Below are 18,270 nucleotides of genomic sequence, written 5' to 3'. Positions count from 1 at the left end.
CCATTTTACAGCCTCATTATTCTTATACGAAGTATAAAAACTTCTGCATTCATATAATTTCTTTAAAGCACAGCATATCAAAAGATCTTTATTACACAAATGAACAGGCTGGTTGGCAAGTCATGGATTAGCTTATTTTTATTGAAGTAAAAATAAACCTGTCAGAGAAATGTTGGGTTTTCATGTGCAAAAGCAGGGGGAAATTTGGTTTCAGTCAGTAGAAAGATCAGGTTTGAAGACTTTGAACTATGCATTACAATATGCATTTTATATACCAGTCCTTTTTAAAAAAAAAAAAAAAGTTTGCCTCTAATATCTTCATTTCTAACCTAGTATATAGAGAGGTTGTTGTTTTTCTTTTTAGTTTTGTAAATACTTAAGTTACATGCACTGTTTCATAGTAAATTTGGTTTAAAATGCACTCTTGTTTTGTGATCAAAAACTGGCCTTCACTTCTGAACTGAAACTACAGTACTTGATTGTATTGACCCAACATCAATAAATCTTATTTTACAAAAAAAATTGTATTTCAGTCACCCCCCTGTAAGAAAATCAAGCCATTGTACAAACATTTGCATTACTTTCTACAGTCACAATTTGCATCATGAAAGGACTATTCAGGAGGGTCATTAGCTAGAATATAAACAGCCCAGCCTCCTTGCCACACCCTCCCATTAAAGGACTGATCCAATCAGTGGTCATCTGATGCATGTGGATGCTCCTCAAGGGTCAGTTTTTCACTAGTATTAAAATGAACAGGGAAAGCCCTTGTCAGTGGGGAACTACCCCTTGTGCACTGGGGAACTGTGCTTTCAGTTGGGGCTTTATTCTTCAATATGTACCAGTTCAAACTTGGTTACATTGTTTCCTGAAAACAAAATACAGAAAAGTTCCCTTGAATACCTCTGATTTAAAAGTAGCAGCAGCTGTCAAACTAGTTTCTTTTGATATGAAAGACCTGCAGAAAAATCAATCTCCAGGAGGCCTAATTACTCAGTCACAAGAGGAAGTATCCTGTAACAGTCAGAAGGAAAAGGCATCTTACATTGAGGATCCAGAAGATTCATTTGATGAATCCCCACCACAGTGTGAGCTGCAGGGCTGGCTTACAGGCCCTGCCCTTACCTTAGTTTACTTCAAGCACAGCTTCTCATTCTTCCTCTAGCACAGTCCAATCTCTCCACAGGGCAAAAAGCCTGCTTGCCAAACCACTGTGAAACTCACTTTGGTCCAGGTGCCCTCACAGACACCTCACAGGCACAGAGAATTAAGAGGTTCCTCTATTTGACTCCGTGACATTTAAAAGTAAGACAACTTGAAATCAGGGGCAATATATTTTTTTTAAATGTAAACAGCAGAAAGCAAATGGAACTTGCAGGCATTTGGATATAAGGAATAATCATCAGCCACTCAGTGCTTCCTGGGAATATCTCCCTTGATGGAAGGATCCTCTTTATTTCAGATGACTGTCACATCATCTGAAGGATTAAAAGAGATCACAACAGCATATTATTTGGTACCAGATTCCCTCTGCCACTGACAGTAGAGTTCATACAAATTGTCGGCCATTTTCTCTGTCTCCTCAAAAGACTCACAGCTATGCTTCCAGCTTTGGGGTACTTGCTCTTCCCCAAAGTAAGCTCCAGCAATGGCTCCAGCCATGGTTGCAATGGTATCTGTGTCCCCACCCAATGAGATGCAGTAGATGATGGTCCTCTGCAGGCAACTGTAGTCCCTGGGGATATCTGGATGAGATTCCATGCAGCGCAGAAAGGAATATATGGCAGTAGGGACTGAATGAAGAGCTGCAACGCCATTGCCTGAGAAAAAAAGAGTCAACTCCTTTAGCAAAATATTTCAGATGCACTTCACCGTCCACCACAAAACTCCCAGAAAGTTTCAAGTTAATGCAAGGTGTTTTAATAATGCTGATTTAAGGCAATGAATTTGAAGACCTTCCTCACCTATATTGTAGCAATGCAACACTAACACAGAAAGCCATTACCCCAGCCATATGAAAACACAGATGAAAGTGGCAGAGAAAATCTCAGATAAGTCTTGACACCCAATCCATTGGAGATTGGGTTTTAAGCCCCCCCCCCCAAAAGATCAGCGGCTTCAAGCCACTCACTTATTTTCTCTTCGCCTCAGTTCATCTGCATAACAACTGCAATCCTGACATGTCACTGAGACAGTGCAGGGTTCAATGAGCTAATCATCATAAAATATAAACTGCTACATAGATAAATTTGCATACAATCATTTCTATCAGCTATACTTACTCTAAAACATGACTGTGCAACAGCAAGAGTGGGATGAAACAGCAGGTTCTACAGGCCCAGCTTAGCAAAGGAGGCAAGTAAGGGGCTTGGCTGGTGCTGGATTTAGTCTCCCCACTTTGCACACACCCCCTCCAGAAGCAACGACAGCAGTTGCTGCTGGGGGAGGGGAGTGCTTCTGAGAAGGCACAGGCCTCTCAACGGTGGAAGGAAAGGACACACCATAAAGTTGGGGATCACGAGGAATTGCACACCAAGATCAGCTGAGATCATGATGATGATATTGGATTTATAACCCGCCCTATACTTTAAATCTCGAGAGTCTCAGAGCGGCTTACAATCTCCTTTACCTTCCCCCCCCACACACACACACACACATGCAACAGACATCCTGTGAGATAGGTAGGGCTCTCACAGAAGCTGCCCTTTCAAGGACAAAGACTGGTGTGGTGCTAAAGTAGGACATCACTGTGGTATTAGTCCTGCTTCGTTCTTATAAGAAACATGCTGCCAAGACAAACAACTCCAACTCTATCATATAACAGAAAGAGGAGGTCATCTAGGGTGTTTCAGGAAGCCATTTATGCTGTAGCCATCCAGCGTCAGCACCAGGGCTTTTGGCACCCTAGAAGAAGCCTCCCCTGCCTTCACCCTTCTCCCCCCGCCATGGGCAAAGTCAGGTGAGGTGGAGGACAGCAAGGGTGAGCTCCGCAGCACAGCAAGGCTCCTGCCCTGGCTCTCTGAGTGCCTTGGGGCCAGGGCAGGAGCTTTGCCATATCACTCCCACTCAGCCTTCCCAGGTCTGTGCTTCAGCCCAGACTTGGGAAGGCTGAGTGGCAGCAGTGGGGCAGCACGTGCACTCTGAGGCACTCAGAAGTTCAGAACCTGCCCTCCCTTGCAATGGAAGGCAGGCTCAGAGTACCCTCACGGCTGCACTACCCCTTTCTCACTCCCTTGCTCGCCCCTGCAAAGGCCGTAGTGGCAGCGAGGGGAGGGGAGCGAGTGAGAAAGGAGGCGGGATGGCTTCCAGCTTTTGTCCCAGTGCAGTGGCAGCTGCCACTCACGTGGGGGCAGAAGGTGCCAAATTTGGCACTCCCCCTCAAGGGTCACACCATAGGGGACCATCTAAGGTCACCTAATGTGCGTGCTGGTCCTGTAGCCATCACAAGCATCATATAGCAAAGAGTTTCATTGTCCAAGTAGGTGTCGTATGAAAAGATGTTTTTTGTGTATATACGTTAAACACCTAGCTATGGTTTCACAGGATAACCACCTACAATCACCATCAAGACTGTGAGAGGAACAGACGAATACGTTTTACTCCCATACCAGTGCTCCTGAGCCATACACGATAATTTTATTATTATACGGACTGTAGAATAAAAAGCTTTCTGAAAACAAAAGTGGAACCACTTCCAGCACTGAGGAACACACCTACCTAATTCAACCACCACGTCTGAATTTGGCACGGTGCTCTGTTCCAGAAATTCTTTGATTTTCTTCAGCCGTTTTGAAAAGGGTAATTCTTCATAGCCAAGCCTGGAGATGAGAGAGTCCGGGCGAAACAAATGCTTCAACATGCTGCCCTCTGATGTTACATCTAGGAATACGCATTCCCTGCCTTCTCTGCCCTAAATTCCTAGAGTATCCAGGAAGTATGTTTGGCCATGTTGAGATTAAACAAGTGCTCCACTTACTGATTTGTGTAAATTACTCATGATTTTGAGTTACGCAGAACGTTCTTAGCTATTTTGAGTAACACTGTACCTTTGAGGGAAAATATGCCTGTAGACCAAGGAGTTGTGAAAGTTTTTTCCAGCGTATCAATCGAATGAACAGGCAAGCTAGTTTTAACTGGAAAAATGCAAATGGCTATCTGGGGTTTTAGCTCTAATCAAACATTTATAACTTCAAACTTAATTAACTGAATACTACATGTTTTAGAATAGGGAGTCTGTTATTCCAGATCAGAACCCCTTGAAATAAATAATTTTCTTGCTTTTATAGGAATGCTACAACATTTGTACAGAGAGAACAGCAAAAGAAATATGTCATTTAATAAAACCTGTAACAATGACTTTTGAGATATCAAGCTACAATTTTAGCACAGCTCTGCTTCCCTTTAGAAATAAATTCTCTTGAGCATTACAAACTATTCCACAACTAAATAGATGATACTTGGGAGGGCTATCACATTGATCCCAATAAAAATGCATTTGGCTATCAGTAGGTGGATGGGTCTGCTTCAGCTCCAGAGGTGCTTCCGCACACCATTTCAGCCACCCAAGTGTGTGTTTTTCCTCATGTTAACAGCCTTCTACATGTTAATTGTAGACTGTTAAAGCCTTTTACATACACAAACCTCTGTATTTTAAACCTGTAATACAGGGATGGCCAACGGTAGCTCTCCAGGTGTTTTTTTGCCTACAACTCCCTTCAGCCTCAGCCATTGGCCATGCTGGCTGCGGCTGATGGGAGTTGTAGGCAAAAAGCATCTGGAGCTACCATTGGTCACCCCTGTTGTAAGAGAAAAAGGATGCTTCCTGAGCAAGAAACCAGCAGCACCAGCAGTTCGCTGTATCTGAAGGGGAAAGAGCATCAAAGAGCTATTCAGTTACTCCTTCATTCCTTGATGAGGCAAGAGCCAGGCCCTGTGAGAAATTAATGTAACAGAAGAGAATCCCCTGGATTTTAGACAGATGGAAGGTGATTGGTGGAGGACTTTTTTTTTTTGCTTTGCATTATCCTGTATTGTGTGATTTAAAAAAAAAAAAAAAGAGTACCACCCACAGCTCAGTCTGCCTTGTTAATGCCATCTGCAAATATGCATAGATTTTTAAAAACTTTTTTTTCAAAAGTATTGCATTATTTCTATGCAGTGTTACTCACGTTCCTCAAAACAAAAATAAAAACAGGGTGGTTGGAGAATCCTAAGGTTCAGATGAGAACACAATGGAGAGGGACTGCAATGCACATCAGGTGTGAAAGGAAAACTGCACTAGCAGAAAGAAAACAGATTACCCTGGATTGTCTGGAATCTGCATGGCAGGTAGAACTGCATCAGCAACCAGACTACCATGGAAAATCACTTTGGTGTAGAAGCAGCCCAGATCTACTTGTTCAGCATATTTCCTTTTCCCTTGGCCAAATTAAAGCTAGTTAAATAATCCCTGAGGCACATTTCAGCATAGAACTATTTTTTCCTTAAGCCACAGATGGACATCCTCTTATGTATACTGGCCAATCCCTCTAATAAAAATACCCCCATAGTTGTCTCAAATCCTCCTTCCCAACCCCAGCCTCCTCTATAAATAGCAAGCAGTGGAAAAGTGAGCTAACATGTCAAGTTGTAACATAAAATAAGGATGAAATACCCATAGAAGAACAGTAGTTGCAAGCAGACTTGAACACCCTGGAAAAGCAAGAGTTAGTCAGCCACAGAACAGATGACTCAGCACATTCTTCTACCAAGTGCAGCCATGACAAAGAACTTTCTGAATAATGTTGGCAGCTGGCACAACACTCCAGGCTAAAAATTTTAAAGATAAGGGCCCAGACATTTCTGCCCTATTCCTCCTAACACCAGAAAAAAATGTAAATCCATCACTTGAGTGGCTCATGTAAAATGGATTTTCCTTTGGTCACATATCAGGTTGACATAACATCTCTTGGGTAATTCACTAAAGAGCAGCAAGTCAATTCCTCCTGGCAGACGTTACTTACATTCGTGCATCAGCCACAGACTTGTCATCCATTTCTACCTCTTCCATGTGGCCTATCAGTTGCTCCAGGAACCTGTCTCGATTCAGCTCCCCCTGGAGAGCATAGTGAACTGCCAAGGCCTGTAGTATGGCACCATTGTAGCCCAGGGAGTTGGAGTGGGTCAGCTCAGCACTCAGTTTAGCAAACTGCAGAAGACAGTGTTTGAAAAGCTAAGCCTGAAGAAGTGAAAAACAAACAAGCAGGTTTGTGTGTCCACCTTAACAACTTTCTTACAACGGGTACCACTTTAGGAAGTAGTGGCAAGATCACAGAGTGATTATGCACTACTCTAGTGCATGTCAGCCTTCTCCAGAAGCCGTTCCTTGTGAGCAATGTACTGTATTTTTGTTATCAAGTCTAACCTAAGGCATCAATATGCTTAAATTTTTCTTGTTGGACTTGACAGCATATCTAAGCAGTGGATTTAGTCTTTTGACAGACCCACCAAAATTACAATTGACCACACAACAACAACAAACCTACAGATATCGGCTCCTCTGGGTTGAACTGCTCCCCTCCTGTGCAGTCCTCAAGGGACAAACAGCAGATGTCTGAAGGTGGAAAAACTATGGGGGGGTGGAAAATAAGAGCAACCCGCTGTAACACACATTTGGTTCAGCTGTAACAGCAAACCATGGTTTGGTAACTATGAACAAGTCATATTCACACAATCTTTTTTTTCCTTGCAATGAATTAGCATCTCCCTGGCTTGCAGTAAACCAGATTTTGTCATTACATTTGAAATAGCAGGAGCTTGTGTTTGTCTGGCAAACCAGGATGGAATAACGAAAAGATGAAACTATGCCAAAACAACACTGTTGTCTAATGTAGACTTATTTGTATAAGGTGTATTGCTTTTCTCATGAGATACCTTGCTGAAGCTCAAAAAACTGAAAAGCTCCCTATTCTCTATAGGCTCAGTCCTACCATTCCACGAGGTGGTTGAGCGTGGGAGCTTTTTAATTTTTTGAGCTTCAGTAAGGTATCGAATAAAAAAAGGTTCAATGGTCTGTGGCTTCCAACTGAAATAATGGATTGCCTTGGTAGCAGACACTAGTTTTTTATCTGAACAAGACCACACAAAAAGAAGTAACAAATCCAGAGTCTTCATCTGGACATCACTGGATTTTCATCGGGACTCACAAGTGTGATTCTTTGGACTATTTGGAGGTTCATATGATTGAATTGTGGTTCCTTAGGTGATTTCTGCTTTTTCAGAAACAGCCCTATGTCTTTGATTGCAGTCTTGCTTATTATATTGTTGAAATTTTGCTGTATTATCTGATTGTAAATAATTGTTATATATCTAGAGAATCTTTGATGTTATATTAAGTAATCATGATAGCAAAAATCCTTTGTTAGTATATTTTAAGATCAGATGTATTTTCAAACATAATACACCTCAGTTTTTATACAAACTAGTCTTTATTAGACAACCACATTGTTTGGGCATGGTTTCATCTTCTGGTTATACTGTATCATGCTGAAACTAGGACAGAAAACAGGGAACGATCTACGGTTTGCAGTCTTAACTTGCACTGTGAAAGGGGGGGGGGGGGTGAGGTGTAAATGAGCCATAGTGTTGCCATGTCAGTAAAGGCTAAGTAAAGAACTGAGGAAACATTTGACCCAGTGATGATCCAGCACTGTTATCTGTGCTTTCAGCTGAAGTCTTCAAAAATCTCGTATGGCAAACTAACCTTGTACGGCAAACTAACCTTTAACACACCCTTTGTTCTTAAAACTATAGCAGTCAGCATGCTTGTAGCATACAATAGTTAAGGTACTAGAATTCTTAACAGTATGTTAAGAAGGAAGTACATTGCTTTTCTATTGGTTTTAATTGTTTTTCTATTTGCTGCAGTATTGAGTTGTCATTGTGTGATTAGTGTAAAAATTCTGCAAGATCCTGATGTCAAGTGTGCCTATATATGCTTATGCTTTTGTCTGCAAAGTTATCAGCATCGTGAACTTCCTTAGGAATACTTTCCTTGATCATAACAAGTAAATAAAGAGTTTATATTCCAGTGGTTAGAACTGATTTGGACCCCTTCTTTGAACCCAGCTAAAATTTGTAATTTCCCCATCAACTGTAAGTGCAAACCAGAATTTGCAAGTTAGAATGCAAACGAAAGTTCACCACAAACCAATCAATCACTAATTAATATGCAGTATAAGACAGGAAATATGCAGGGAGGGGATGAAAGATCAGACTCATTCTTGAAGGGCCAAATTATGGCCCGACGTGTCTTAACTAAGCCAATGTGTTTACAGTGCTTTGAGCACTTAGGAAAAAGCATTACATAAATACTAAGTATTAGTGTGGCAGGAAACGCACACTATACCTTCTTCACATCTTGAACATTAGAGTAAGCCAATGAGATGCCTGCTACTCTCATGGCACCACCATTACCATAGGACCCCTTCCCATTAAACTGCTGTCTTGCTGGCTCAAATACATCTCTGCATTTGGGGCTGAGGAGTTTCTTGAACACTGTGATCACACCCCTCCCATAGGTCCGGTCAGGGTCTTTCTTGTATTCTTCAGCAAACCTGCCAAAAAGAAACTGCATTAAGGCTCAGTGCATTGACACTTCAGCTCTGTTCACAAGTTTAGGGAATGCACTTACAACTCACACTTGATTTTTCTTTACATGTGTGCGAAGCAATTCTCATGTCATATTCAATGCATGTACAACTGTGTGATTTAAATGCTACATTTATCCAAGCATTTGCCCCCAATTTCATTTGTAAATGCACACTGGCAGTTCCTTATGAACAGATGTATGCACATACAAGAAGGATATTCACTGTAACGTGAACCAAACTTCTGTGGGATTTGTATATACAGCTGCTAATATCAGAAAAGACTTGCTCATATTTAGATCACTGTGCATAAATAACTTTGGAGGAACTATATAAGCAACATACATGCAAGCCTGCCTAATAATGATATATACCTTATCCAGATGGGTGGATTGACTTCAAATTAATCAAGCTACCCTCAACAAATTCAACTGTCACTTAAAAGATGGTAGCTCATTCTCCTCAAGGATATATACACCTTAGGGATGCTCCCAATATTATTCCTTGGAGGCATCTAGAAAATATATACAAACATGTGGCTGGAGTCTGACCATCTTGCTAGGGGCAAAAGATGATGATCTGAGATGCATGTCCAGAAAAGCAGGGTACTGGTGAGTTAAACTGCTTAAAATCTGAGAGGAGAAATGCTCACAGAAGCACATCTCTTTCTTTAGCAAGCCAAGCAAGATCCCTGGCCGTGTTTGTAGTCTTGTTTATAGCCACCTCTTCCTCCTTACCGCTTTGCCATATCCACTTCATCAAACTCTCGCTTGGCCAGCAGCGACCTCACCACACAGTGTGTCATGGCTGTGTCATCACTGTAGAAAAGGGTTTCTGAAATGTAAAAGAAATAATGTATAAACATAGGCTGGGCAAATTCAAATGCTGCACCAAAGACTCTCCTGCCAAGATCTGAAAGGGAGATAGTAATGTTCATGTACACTTTTTGGGAAGGAGATGTCTGTTTAGAAGGAAAAGTTACAACATATTATCTGTATTCTTTAGAGCCTGCTGTGTCTAAAGTAAAATGGAAAAACAAATAATATGAATCTTATCAACGTACAGAGTGAAGTATCAAAAGGACAGAAAGAACTAAAACATGCTTCAGAGAACATAAATGTATTTAACTTGCCACCTAAGGCTCTGGAGGACACAACAATTCAGAAACGCATTGCAGACTAACAATATAAGCCAGACCAGAGTAGTATCCATTTTCACAATCCTGAAATGCGGAGGTTCCAGTTCTGGTCAGGCAGCGGCAACTACAATCAGGTGAAGCTGTGATTTCAAAGTTATAACTAAGGCTTTTAAAACATTTAATTTGTATTTAATTTTATCTTGTCAATCCTGAAATGCAGCACCATATCTAACTAAACAATAATGGTGGAAAATGTGGAATCATATAGGGTAAATATAAAAATTACAGATGAGGGCAGAAATAACCATATATCCCACAAGAACTCAAGAGAAAGAACTGCCCTCCTGAAGTATGAAAGATGGGGCAGCAAGAACAAAGACATATATTTCAGAAATTCACTCAGTACCTTAGTAATTCACCTTTACACATGGAGAGTGGGAAAAGCTACATATTACTAGCCTAAGGGGGGTGGAAATCAACTAAAGTGCTATGTTGATGATGCTGTAATAAAATGTAACCCCCCCCCCAAAAAAATGTTGTCATCTACAGCTGAAATATTATTTTTTCTCAATTACAAATGAAGATATGCTTCAGTTTTACACTAAATACGTTTAGAATAAGAGAAAAAATTAATATGCTTTCAGGAGAGTACATCCTCTATATTATGAACAGTGAAAGCCTATGCAGAGTTACTGTACTCTAAGCCTGCTTAAACCAATAAATTTAGACGGGGTTAAGTAGGTATAGGACTACACTGTAATTAAATTCCTGCTCCAAGCATGCCTCCTCTAAGGACAGATATAGCTCTGCTAAATTAAAAGGGCATAACAATCCAGTCACATTAGATACATGAGAAAGACAGCGACAGATAGAGAAGAGACACTTTCCACTCAAACCAGGTGTCAAGCCATTGAAAAGAGAATGCCAGGCAGCCTCAGTTGGAATGGGAGAGCAGCAGACTCAGAAAGAGAAAGAAAATGCACACGTTCAAAGAAGGCTGTTCCTACTTAGTTGGGAGTTCACCCATTCCTAGAGGGCTGAGCAACCCTCTGGCATTCAAAACCAGTTCCAGGAGTTAAAGCTCAACAGGGTCACAGGAGTGGGAAGAGATCTCCAGAGTTTATAAAGGAATACACCCAACTACTATCCCGTCTGCAGTGCCATACATTTAAAATATCTGTTGTTTCATAAGAAACCACCATTGTGGATTTATTACGCACAGCACAACATCTTCCCTATATTCTGCTTAGCAACTACCTTTCTAAATGGAAACATCAACAGTGGGGCTAAAGAATGCAAAAACTGCTGTTGGTTTGTTTCCAACACCAAGAAGAGGTGGGCTACAGCTCTATTTTGCATACAGAAAGGCCCAAACCCAACCATTTCCAATTAAAAGGATTAGGTAGTAGGCTGTGTGAAAGGTAGGAGGTCTGGACAGCCACTGTCAGAGTAGCCAGTACTGACGTTGATACACAAAGGTCTGACTCGGTAGCTCTGTTCACATGTTACTGTGAACGCATGAACATCCTGCATATATGGGCATACATCTTTTTGTAAGAATGAATCAATATGTGTTCCCTTTACAAATGAAACCATGAACTAGTATCTAATCAAATACGGGGTTTAAATCACAAGTTCAGCTATATATTCCTGGAACGTAATATGAGAGTTAACACACATGAGGATTGCATATGTGTTCACTTGAAGACAGCTACAAGTGTGTTCTGTGCAAAGACCACAGTGGGACTGACCAAACATCTAATTCAACAGAAGGCTGCCAGGAAGTGGACATGGCTCAGTGATGGGGCATCTGCTTTGCTTGTCAATTTCAAACTCTGCCATTGCCAGAATCAGATCAGAAGTAATGAAAACGACACCTCTTCCTGAAACCCTGCAGAACTGCTGCCAGTCAGAGCAGACAAGACAGATCTTTATCAGTCATACAGTATAAGGCAACTTCACACACTGTAAAAAGTTCACCAGATCATAGTCTGGGGAGGGTGCTAGTGGTGATGCACTTTCCAGTCTGGGGAATGACATGCCACAAAAAATCCCCCAAATTAGGAAGGAAAAACACATATGCACCATGCGTCTAACAAAGTGAAGTCAAGTAGAAACTTGTGTTAAAATAAAACATCATTAGTCATTAAGATGCTGCAAGTCTCTTCTTTCTTTTAGCCACTTGCATTGTTAAAGCGTTTGATAAGGCACTCCTCATGGGGGGGGAGGAGTTTGCATCCATGGTAGAACGAAAAACACTTCTTGTTAAGCTGTTTACTGATCCATTTTGATAGATGTCCAAGCTCTCTGCTCACGACCTGAGTTCAATCCCAGTGGAAGCTGGGTTCAGAGAGCCGGCTCAAGGTTGACTCAGCCTTCCATCCTTCTGAGGTAGGTAAAATGAGTACCCACCTTGCTGGGGAGAAAGTGTAGAGGACTGGGGAAGATGATGGCAAACCACCCTGTAAAAAGTCTGCAGTGAAAACATCGTGATGCGATGTCACCCCAGAGTCGGAAACAACTGGTGCTTGCACAGGGGACTACCTTTACCTTATTATTATTATTGTATTGCATTTATTGTCATTGTTCATCTTGGGTTCTAAACTGGAGCATAAAAATACTCCCAGGAAAAAAACAAAAGTTAGTGGAATGATCACAGTTTTAGGCCATGATCCGGGAGACCTGCATTCAAATCCTGACTTGCCATGAAGCTTTCAGGAAGACCTTGGGACAGCCACATTTTCAGCACCTTGCCTACCCAGAGGAGCCATGGTTCAGGGATAGAGCATCTGCTTGGCATGCAGAAGGTCCCAAGTTTAACCCCAGCATCTCCAGATAAAAGGATCAGGTACTAAGTGATGTGGAAAAGCCACTGCCAGTCTGAGTAGACAACACTGACTTTGATGGATCCATGGTCCGATACAGTGTGAGGAACTTTCCTGTGTTCATACCTCGCTGGGCTGCTGTGAGGACAATAACAGGGCTAGGGTTGCCAATCCCCAGGTGGGGGCAGGGGATCCCCCGGTTTGGAGACCCTCCCCCCGCTTCAGGGTCGTCAGAAAGCGGGGGGAGGGGAGGGAAATGTCTGCTGGGGACTCTGTTATTCCCTATGGAGATTTATTCCCATAGAAAATCATGGAGAATTGATCCACGGGTATCTGGGACTCTGGGGGGGGGGGCTGTTTGGGGGGTAGAAGCACCAAAATTTCAGTATAGCATCTAGTGCCTCTCCCCAAAATACCCCCCAAGTTTCAAAAAGATTGGACCAGGGGATCCAATTCTATGAGCCCCAAAAGAAGGTGCCCCTATCCTTCATGATTTCCTATGGAAGGAAGGCATTGAAAAGGTGTGCTGTTCCTTTAAATGTGATGACCAGAACTCCCTTTGGAGTTCAATTATGCTTGTCACGGCCTTGATCTTGGCTCCACCCCTAATGTCTCCTGGCTCCACCCCCAAAGTCCCCAGATATTTCTTGAATTGGACTTGGCAACCCTAAACAGGGCTGACCTTGGACCAGTCACATGCTCAGCACCCAGCTAGGCTGTTGTGAGGAAAACACTAGCACTAACCTTGAGTCAGCCTCAGCAGAATACAAGGAAGGAATCACCCTGAGTTGGTTCAAAGGAGGATTTCTCTGCCAAGCTCCCTAAGTGTATCATTTGGGATGTCTGTTCTTCTATCCATAGGAAAATGTCGCTGTCTTTTTTTTCCCTCCCAAGAAACCACTTCACCCTACCTGAGGAAATTAGATACGGATATAAGAGGGAGGGCTCCAAGTCGAAACTCAACCCCTTCTAGGGTTGCCAAGTCCAATTCAAGAAATATCTGGGGACTTTGGGGGTGGAGCCAGGAGACATTGGGATGGAGCCAAGATCAAGGCTGTGACAAGCATAATTGAACTCCAAAGGGAGTTCTGGCCATCACATTTAAAGGGACAGCACACCTTTTCAATTCATTCCTTCCATAGGAAATAATGGATAGGGGCACCTTCTTTTGGGGCTCATAGAATTGGACCCCCTGGTCCAATCTTTTTGAAACTTGGGGGGTACTTTGGGGAGAGGCACTAGATGTTAGACTGAAAATTTGGTGCCTCTACCCCAAAAAACAGCTCCCCCAGAGCCCCAGATACTCACGGATCAATTCTCCATGATTTTCTATGGGAATAAATCTCCATAGGGAATAATTGAGTTCCCAGCAGACATTTCCTTCCCCTCCCCCCGCTTTCTGATGACCCTGAAGTGGGGGGAGGGTCTCCAAACCGGGGGATCCCCTGCCCCCACCTGGGGATTGGCAGCCCTAACCCCTTCCCCGCACCAACCCTCGCGCACAACGTCTGGCCAAAGCTCACACCCCTCGAAATCGCGTCGGTCTCTTCGGTGCTCCCGGCCTCGAACCTCACTGGTCTTTTGTGGGGGGAACGGAGGCCATCCTGGTCCCTCCCGCTTTGCAATAAGTGCAGCCGCCATTCTCCCTCGGCTCAAGAGAGACTCACTCCTGTCGCCCGCGGCTCCCTCGCCGTCGTCCTTCTCTTTCTCTTCGGGCTGCAGGGAGCGCACGAAGCGCAGCAGATCCGTCAGGCTGACAGATTCCAACGCCTCGAAGCCGCCGCCCAGGCAGTCGCCCAGCAGAGCCCCGAGGAGGCAGCCCCGGAACCGGCTCCGGCTAATGAGAGCGCCTGACGGCACCGCTGCGGCCACGCTGCTGCCCGCCATCTTGGGCGCCCTTTGCTCAGCGGACGGGAGAGAGCGACGCCCTGTGGCCCAGGGCCGCCATCGCGGCTGACTGGGAGGGAGAGGCTCTGTCTGTCCCTTTCACCGGCTGGGCCTTCGTTTTGCTGGCGCTCGTGGCCAAAAGCGGGCTCGTGCTGAGCTGGGGGAGCAGCAGGCATGGGGTTGCCAATCCCCAGGTGGGGGCAGGGGATCCCCCGGTTTGGAGACCCTCCCCCCCGCTTCAAGGTCATCAGAAAGCGGGGGGAGGGGAGGGAAATGTCTGCTGGTAACTCTATTATTCCCTATGGAGATTTATTCCCTATGGAGAGGAGGAGGAGGAGGAGGAGGAGGAGGAGGAGGAGGAGGAGGAAGAAGAAGAAGAAGAAGAAGAAGAAGAAGAAGAAGAAGAAGAAGAAGAAGAAGAAGAAGAAGAAGAAGAAGAAGAAGAAGAAGAAGAAGAAGAAGAAGAAGAAGAAAAAATTGGATTTATATCCCACCCTCCACTCCGAAGAGTCTCAGAGCAGCTCACAATCTCCTTTACCTTCCTCCCCCACAACAGACACCCTGTGAGGTGGGTGGGGCTGAGAGGACTCCCACGGCAGCTGCCCTTTCAAGGACAACCTCTGCCAGAGCTATGGTTGACCCAATGCCATTCCAGCAGGTGTAAGTGGAGGAGTGGGGAATCAAACCCGGTTCTCCCAGATAAGAGTCCGCACACTTAACCGCTACACCAAACTGGAGATCCGTGGGTATCTGTGGGGGGGGCTGTTTTTTTAGGTAGAGGCACCAAATTTTCAGCACAGCATCTAGTGCCTCTCCCCAAAATATCCCCCAAGTTTCAAAACGATTGCACTAGGGGAGCCAATTCTATGAGCCCCAAAAGAATGTGCCCCTATCCTGCATTATTTCCTATGGAAGGAAAGCATTGAAAAGGTGTGCCGTCCCTTTAAATGTGATGGCCGGAACTACCTCTGGAGTTCAATGATGCTTGTCACAGCCTTGATCTTGGCTCCACCCCCGAAGTCCCCAGATATTTCTCAAATTGGACTTGGCAACCCTAAGCAGGCACCACGGTTTGTTATAAAGCAGTGGTTGCATTCGTCTGCAGTGCCAAAATAAAACATTAGGATTTCAGTAGTGTTTTAGAGTTCAGGCAGTACACAGTGTTCCCTCTAAGCTGAGTTAGTGTGAGCCAGCTCACAGGTTTTTAGCCTCCAGCTCACACATTTTTGTCTTAGCTCAGGAAAAATGGGCCCAGAGCAAGCTGATTTATACAGTAACTGACAGTTTGCTCACAAAGTAGATTTTTTTGCTCATAAGTCTCGGCAGCTTAGAAGGGTACCTTTGAAGACCAACATTTATTTAGGCACAAAAACTTAAGACTAGCCTCTAAAGGTGCACCCTCCTTCAGGCTCCTGTTCATGGCTACTGGCAAATAAAACAAAAATCTAGTGGCAGCTTAAAGACTTGACAGCATTCTTTAGACCATGAGTGTTTGCGGGCCACTGCCTCTTCACATGTCTGACCAAGTGGGCTGAAAGCTCATATTGAAATAAAACCCCTGCTGGATCTTAGACCAATAGTCCATCGTCCTGTCTCACTCAGTGGCCGACCAGTTCTTCTGGACAGCCAAAAATGGCACAAAGGCCGGGGCCTTCCCCTGATGCTGTGTCCTGCCTCTGGGTTCTGAGGATTAGTGCCTCTGAATATGTAAATTCTCCTCATTTACCATGGCAAGTAGCCATTGATAGACTTATCCTCCATGAATCTGTCTAATTCCCCTTTTAAAGCTGTTTATTCCTGTGGCTATCACTGCGCCCTCTGGCAACGAATTCCACATTTTAATCACTTTGTGAAAAGCAGTATTTCCTTTTGCCCATCCTGAACCTACTGCCCGTCAGCTTCATTGGATCTAGTATTTTGGGAGAGGGAGAAAAAGTTCTCTTCATCAACTCTCTCCACCCAATGCATAATTTTATAAACGTCTATCATGTCCTTTTTCATAGTCGTCTCTTTTCTAAACTGAAAAGTCCCAGACTCTTCAGCTTTTCCTCACAGGAAAGGTGCTCCAACCCCTAAATCATTTTGGTTGTACTTTTTCCATCTCTGCAATGTTCATTTGGAGATACAGGGACCAGATAGTATCCCAAATAAGGCCGCACACCACAGATTTATATAGGAGCATTACAATATTAACCATTTTATTCTCAATCCCTTTCCTGATAATCCCAAAATAGAGTTTGTCTTTTTCACTGCTGTAGCATACTGGGTTGACCCTTTCATTGACACTTTCATTGCTGCAGGACACTGGGTTGACACTGTCATTGCAAGTTCAGACCCCACTAGCTTATACTTGAAGTTGGGATTTTTTTTCTCCCAGCATACATCACCTTACACTTACCAACACTGATCTTCATTTGCCACATGGTTGCCCACTCACCCAGTTTGTGGAGGTCCTCTGGCTCTTCACAGTCTTGGTTTTCACCATCCTGAATTATATTGCGTCATCTGCAAACTTGGCCACTGCACTACTCAGCCCTAGTTTCAGATCACTGATGACTAAGTTAAATAATACCAGCCCCAGTACCAATGCTAGTGGGACCCCACTGCTTACTTCCTTCCAGTGTGCAAACTATCCATTGATTCCTATTCTTTGCTTCCTGTGATTTAACTAGTTTTTAACCCATAACAGAACCCATCCTCTTATCCCATGACTGCTAAGTTTACTCAACAGTCTTTGGTGAGGCACCTTTTCCAAAACCTTTTGAAAGTCCATGTATATAATTGTCTGTGGAGTCACTGTTGTCTACAAGCTTGTACATTTTCTTCAAGAACCCCAAAAGGTTGGCGAGGCAGGACTTCCCTTTTCATAAGCCATGATGATTTTCCCTCAGTAGGATTTCTCCTTCCATGTGCCTATCTTTGATTACAGATTCTACTAATTTGCCTGGGACAGATGTTAGGCTGACTGGCCTGTAGAATCCTGGTTTCCCTCTGGATTCCTTTTTAAAACAGTATTTTAAGATGTCACTTGATTTTTGTTGTATTTTGCAGTGTCCACGAACAGGCATCTGTGGAGAGGGGGTATCTTTAGGGACTAGTCTGTTTTCATGGCAAAATAAATTTTGTATTTCAAAGGTGCTACCTGAATGCTAAAGCAAGACTTAGATCCATGTAATATCTTTTAAAAGGAACAACCACCAAACTGACCACAAACAAATAAAACCCCAATGTGCAAAGTTTTAAGAACTCTACAACACACACTGGATGTTACAAAAAATTAGAGATAAAAAGAGTGAGAAAACAGCAAAAATTTCAGGCCTTGATGTTAAGACCTGATCTTGTGTGCATCTCTGAGGCAGGGAAGCAAACATTAGCTTTATTTTATTGCTGGTGTGATAGTTGTCTGGTAACAACTCAGTACATTCTCTAGTGGCAAACTAAACTTGGTCCATATTGTCCATTCTTTGTTCTTCCACTAAAATATAGAAACTACTCCAAGTCCACTAAAATATAGAAACTACTCCAAGTCTAAAACTCCAAATAAGAAACAGTTCCCCCAAAGTACCTTAACAGTGTTTGAGATAAATGGAAAGTATTGTAGAAGGTCAGAGTCAATTAAAGTCAAATTAAATGGTAACAACAGCAGCCTTGTTTTGACTGTTCAGTCTTTATCCAGCTACTTACATTTTGACAATTCCCTATTTCCTTGGCTGAAAAGGGCACTTTCACACATGCTAAATGATGCCGCTTCAACCCACTTCAGCAACTGTTTGCAAATAGATTTTGCCATTTC

The 18,270-nt window shown here is 43.4% G+C and overlaps 1 protein-coding gene across 1 annotated transcript; it reads right to left on the bottom strand.

Annotated features, from left to right (window-relative positions):
* Positions 1-120: 120 nt before the first annotated feature.
* Positions 121-14,758, bottom strand: ADPRS (ADP-ribosylserine hydrolase). The gene is made up of 6 exons (XM_060257843.1): positions 14,258-14,758; positions 9,365-9,461; positions 8,387-8,594; positions 6,003-6,187; positions 3,718-3,818; positions 121-1,820 (listed from the first exon to the last, which is right to left on the bottom strand). The coding sequence occupies exons 1-6, from the start codon at positions 14,475-14,477 to the stop codon at positions 1,510-1,512; spliced, it is 1,122 nt and encodes a 373-aa protein (XP_060113826.1). The 5' UTR covers positions 14,478-14,758; the 3' UTR covers positions 121-1,509.
* Positions 14,759-18,270: the final 3,512 nt, after the last annotated feature.

Source organism: Heteronotia binoei, chromosome 17 (genome assembly GCF_032191835.1).
Source record: "Heteronotia binoei isolate CCM8104 ecotype False Entrance Well chromosome 17, APGP_CSIRO_Hbin_v1, whole genome shotgun sequence".
Classification (NCBI taxonomy): Eukaryota; Metazoa; Chordata; class Lepidosauria; order Squamata; family Gekkonidae; genus Heteronotia; species Heteronotia binoei.
Note: the sequence above shows the minus strand (reverse complement) of the source record. Positions and strands in the feature narration are given on the sequence as shown.

Coding starts and splice junctions, on each gene's coding strand:
- ADPRS (XM_060257843.1), bottom strand. CDS start 14,477: ATGGCGGGCAGCAGCGTGGCCGCAGCGGTGCCGTCAGGCGCTCTCATT. Junction 6,188..8,386: donor ATGTTCAAGATGTGAAGAAG/GTATAGTGTGCG, acceptor TGTCTTCTGCAG/TTTGCTAAACTGAGTGCTGA. Junction 3,819..6,002: donor TCTGTGGCTGATGCACGAAT/GTAAGTAACGTC, acceptor TCTCATCTCCAG/GCTTGGCTATGAAGAATTAC.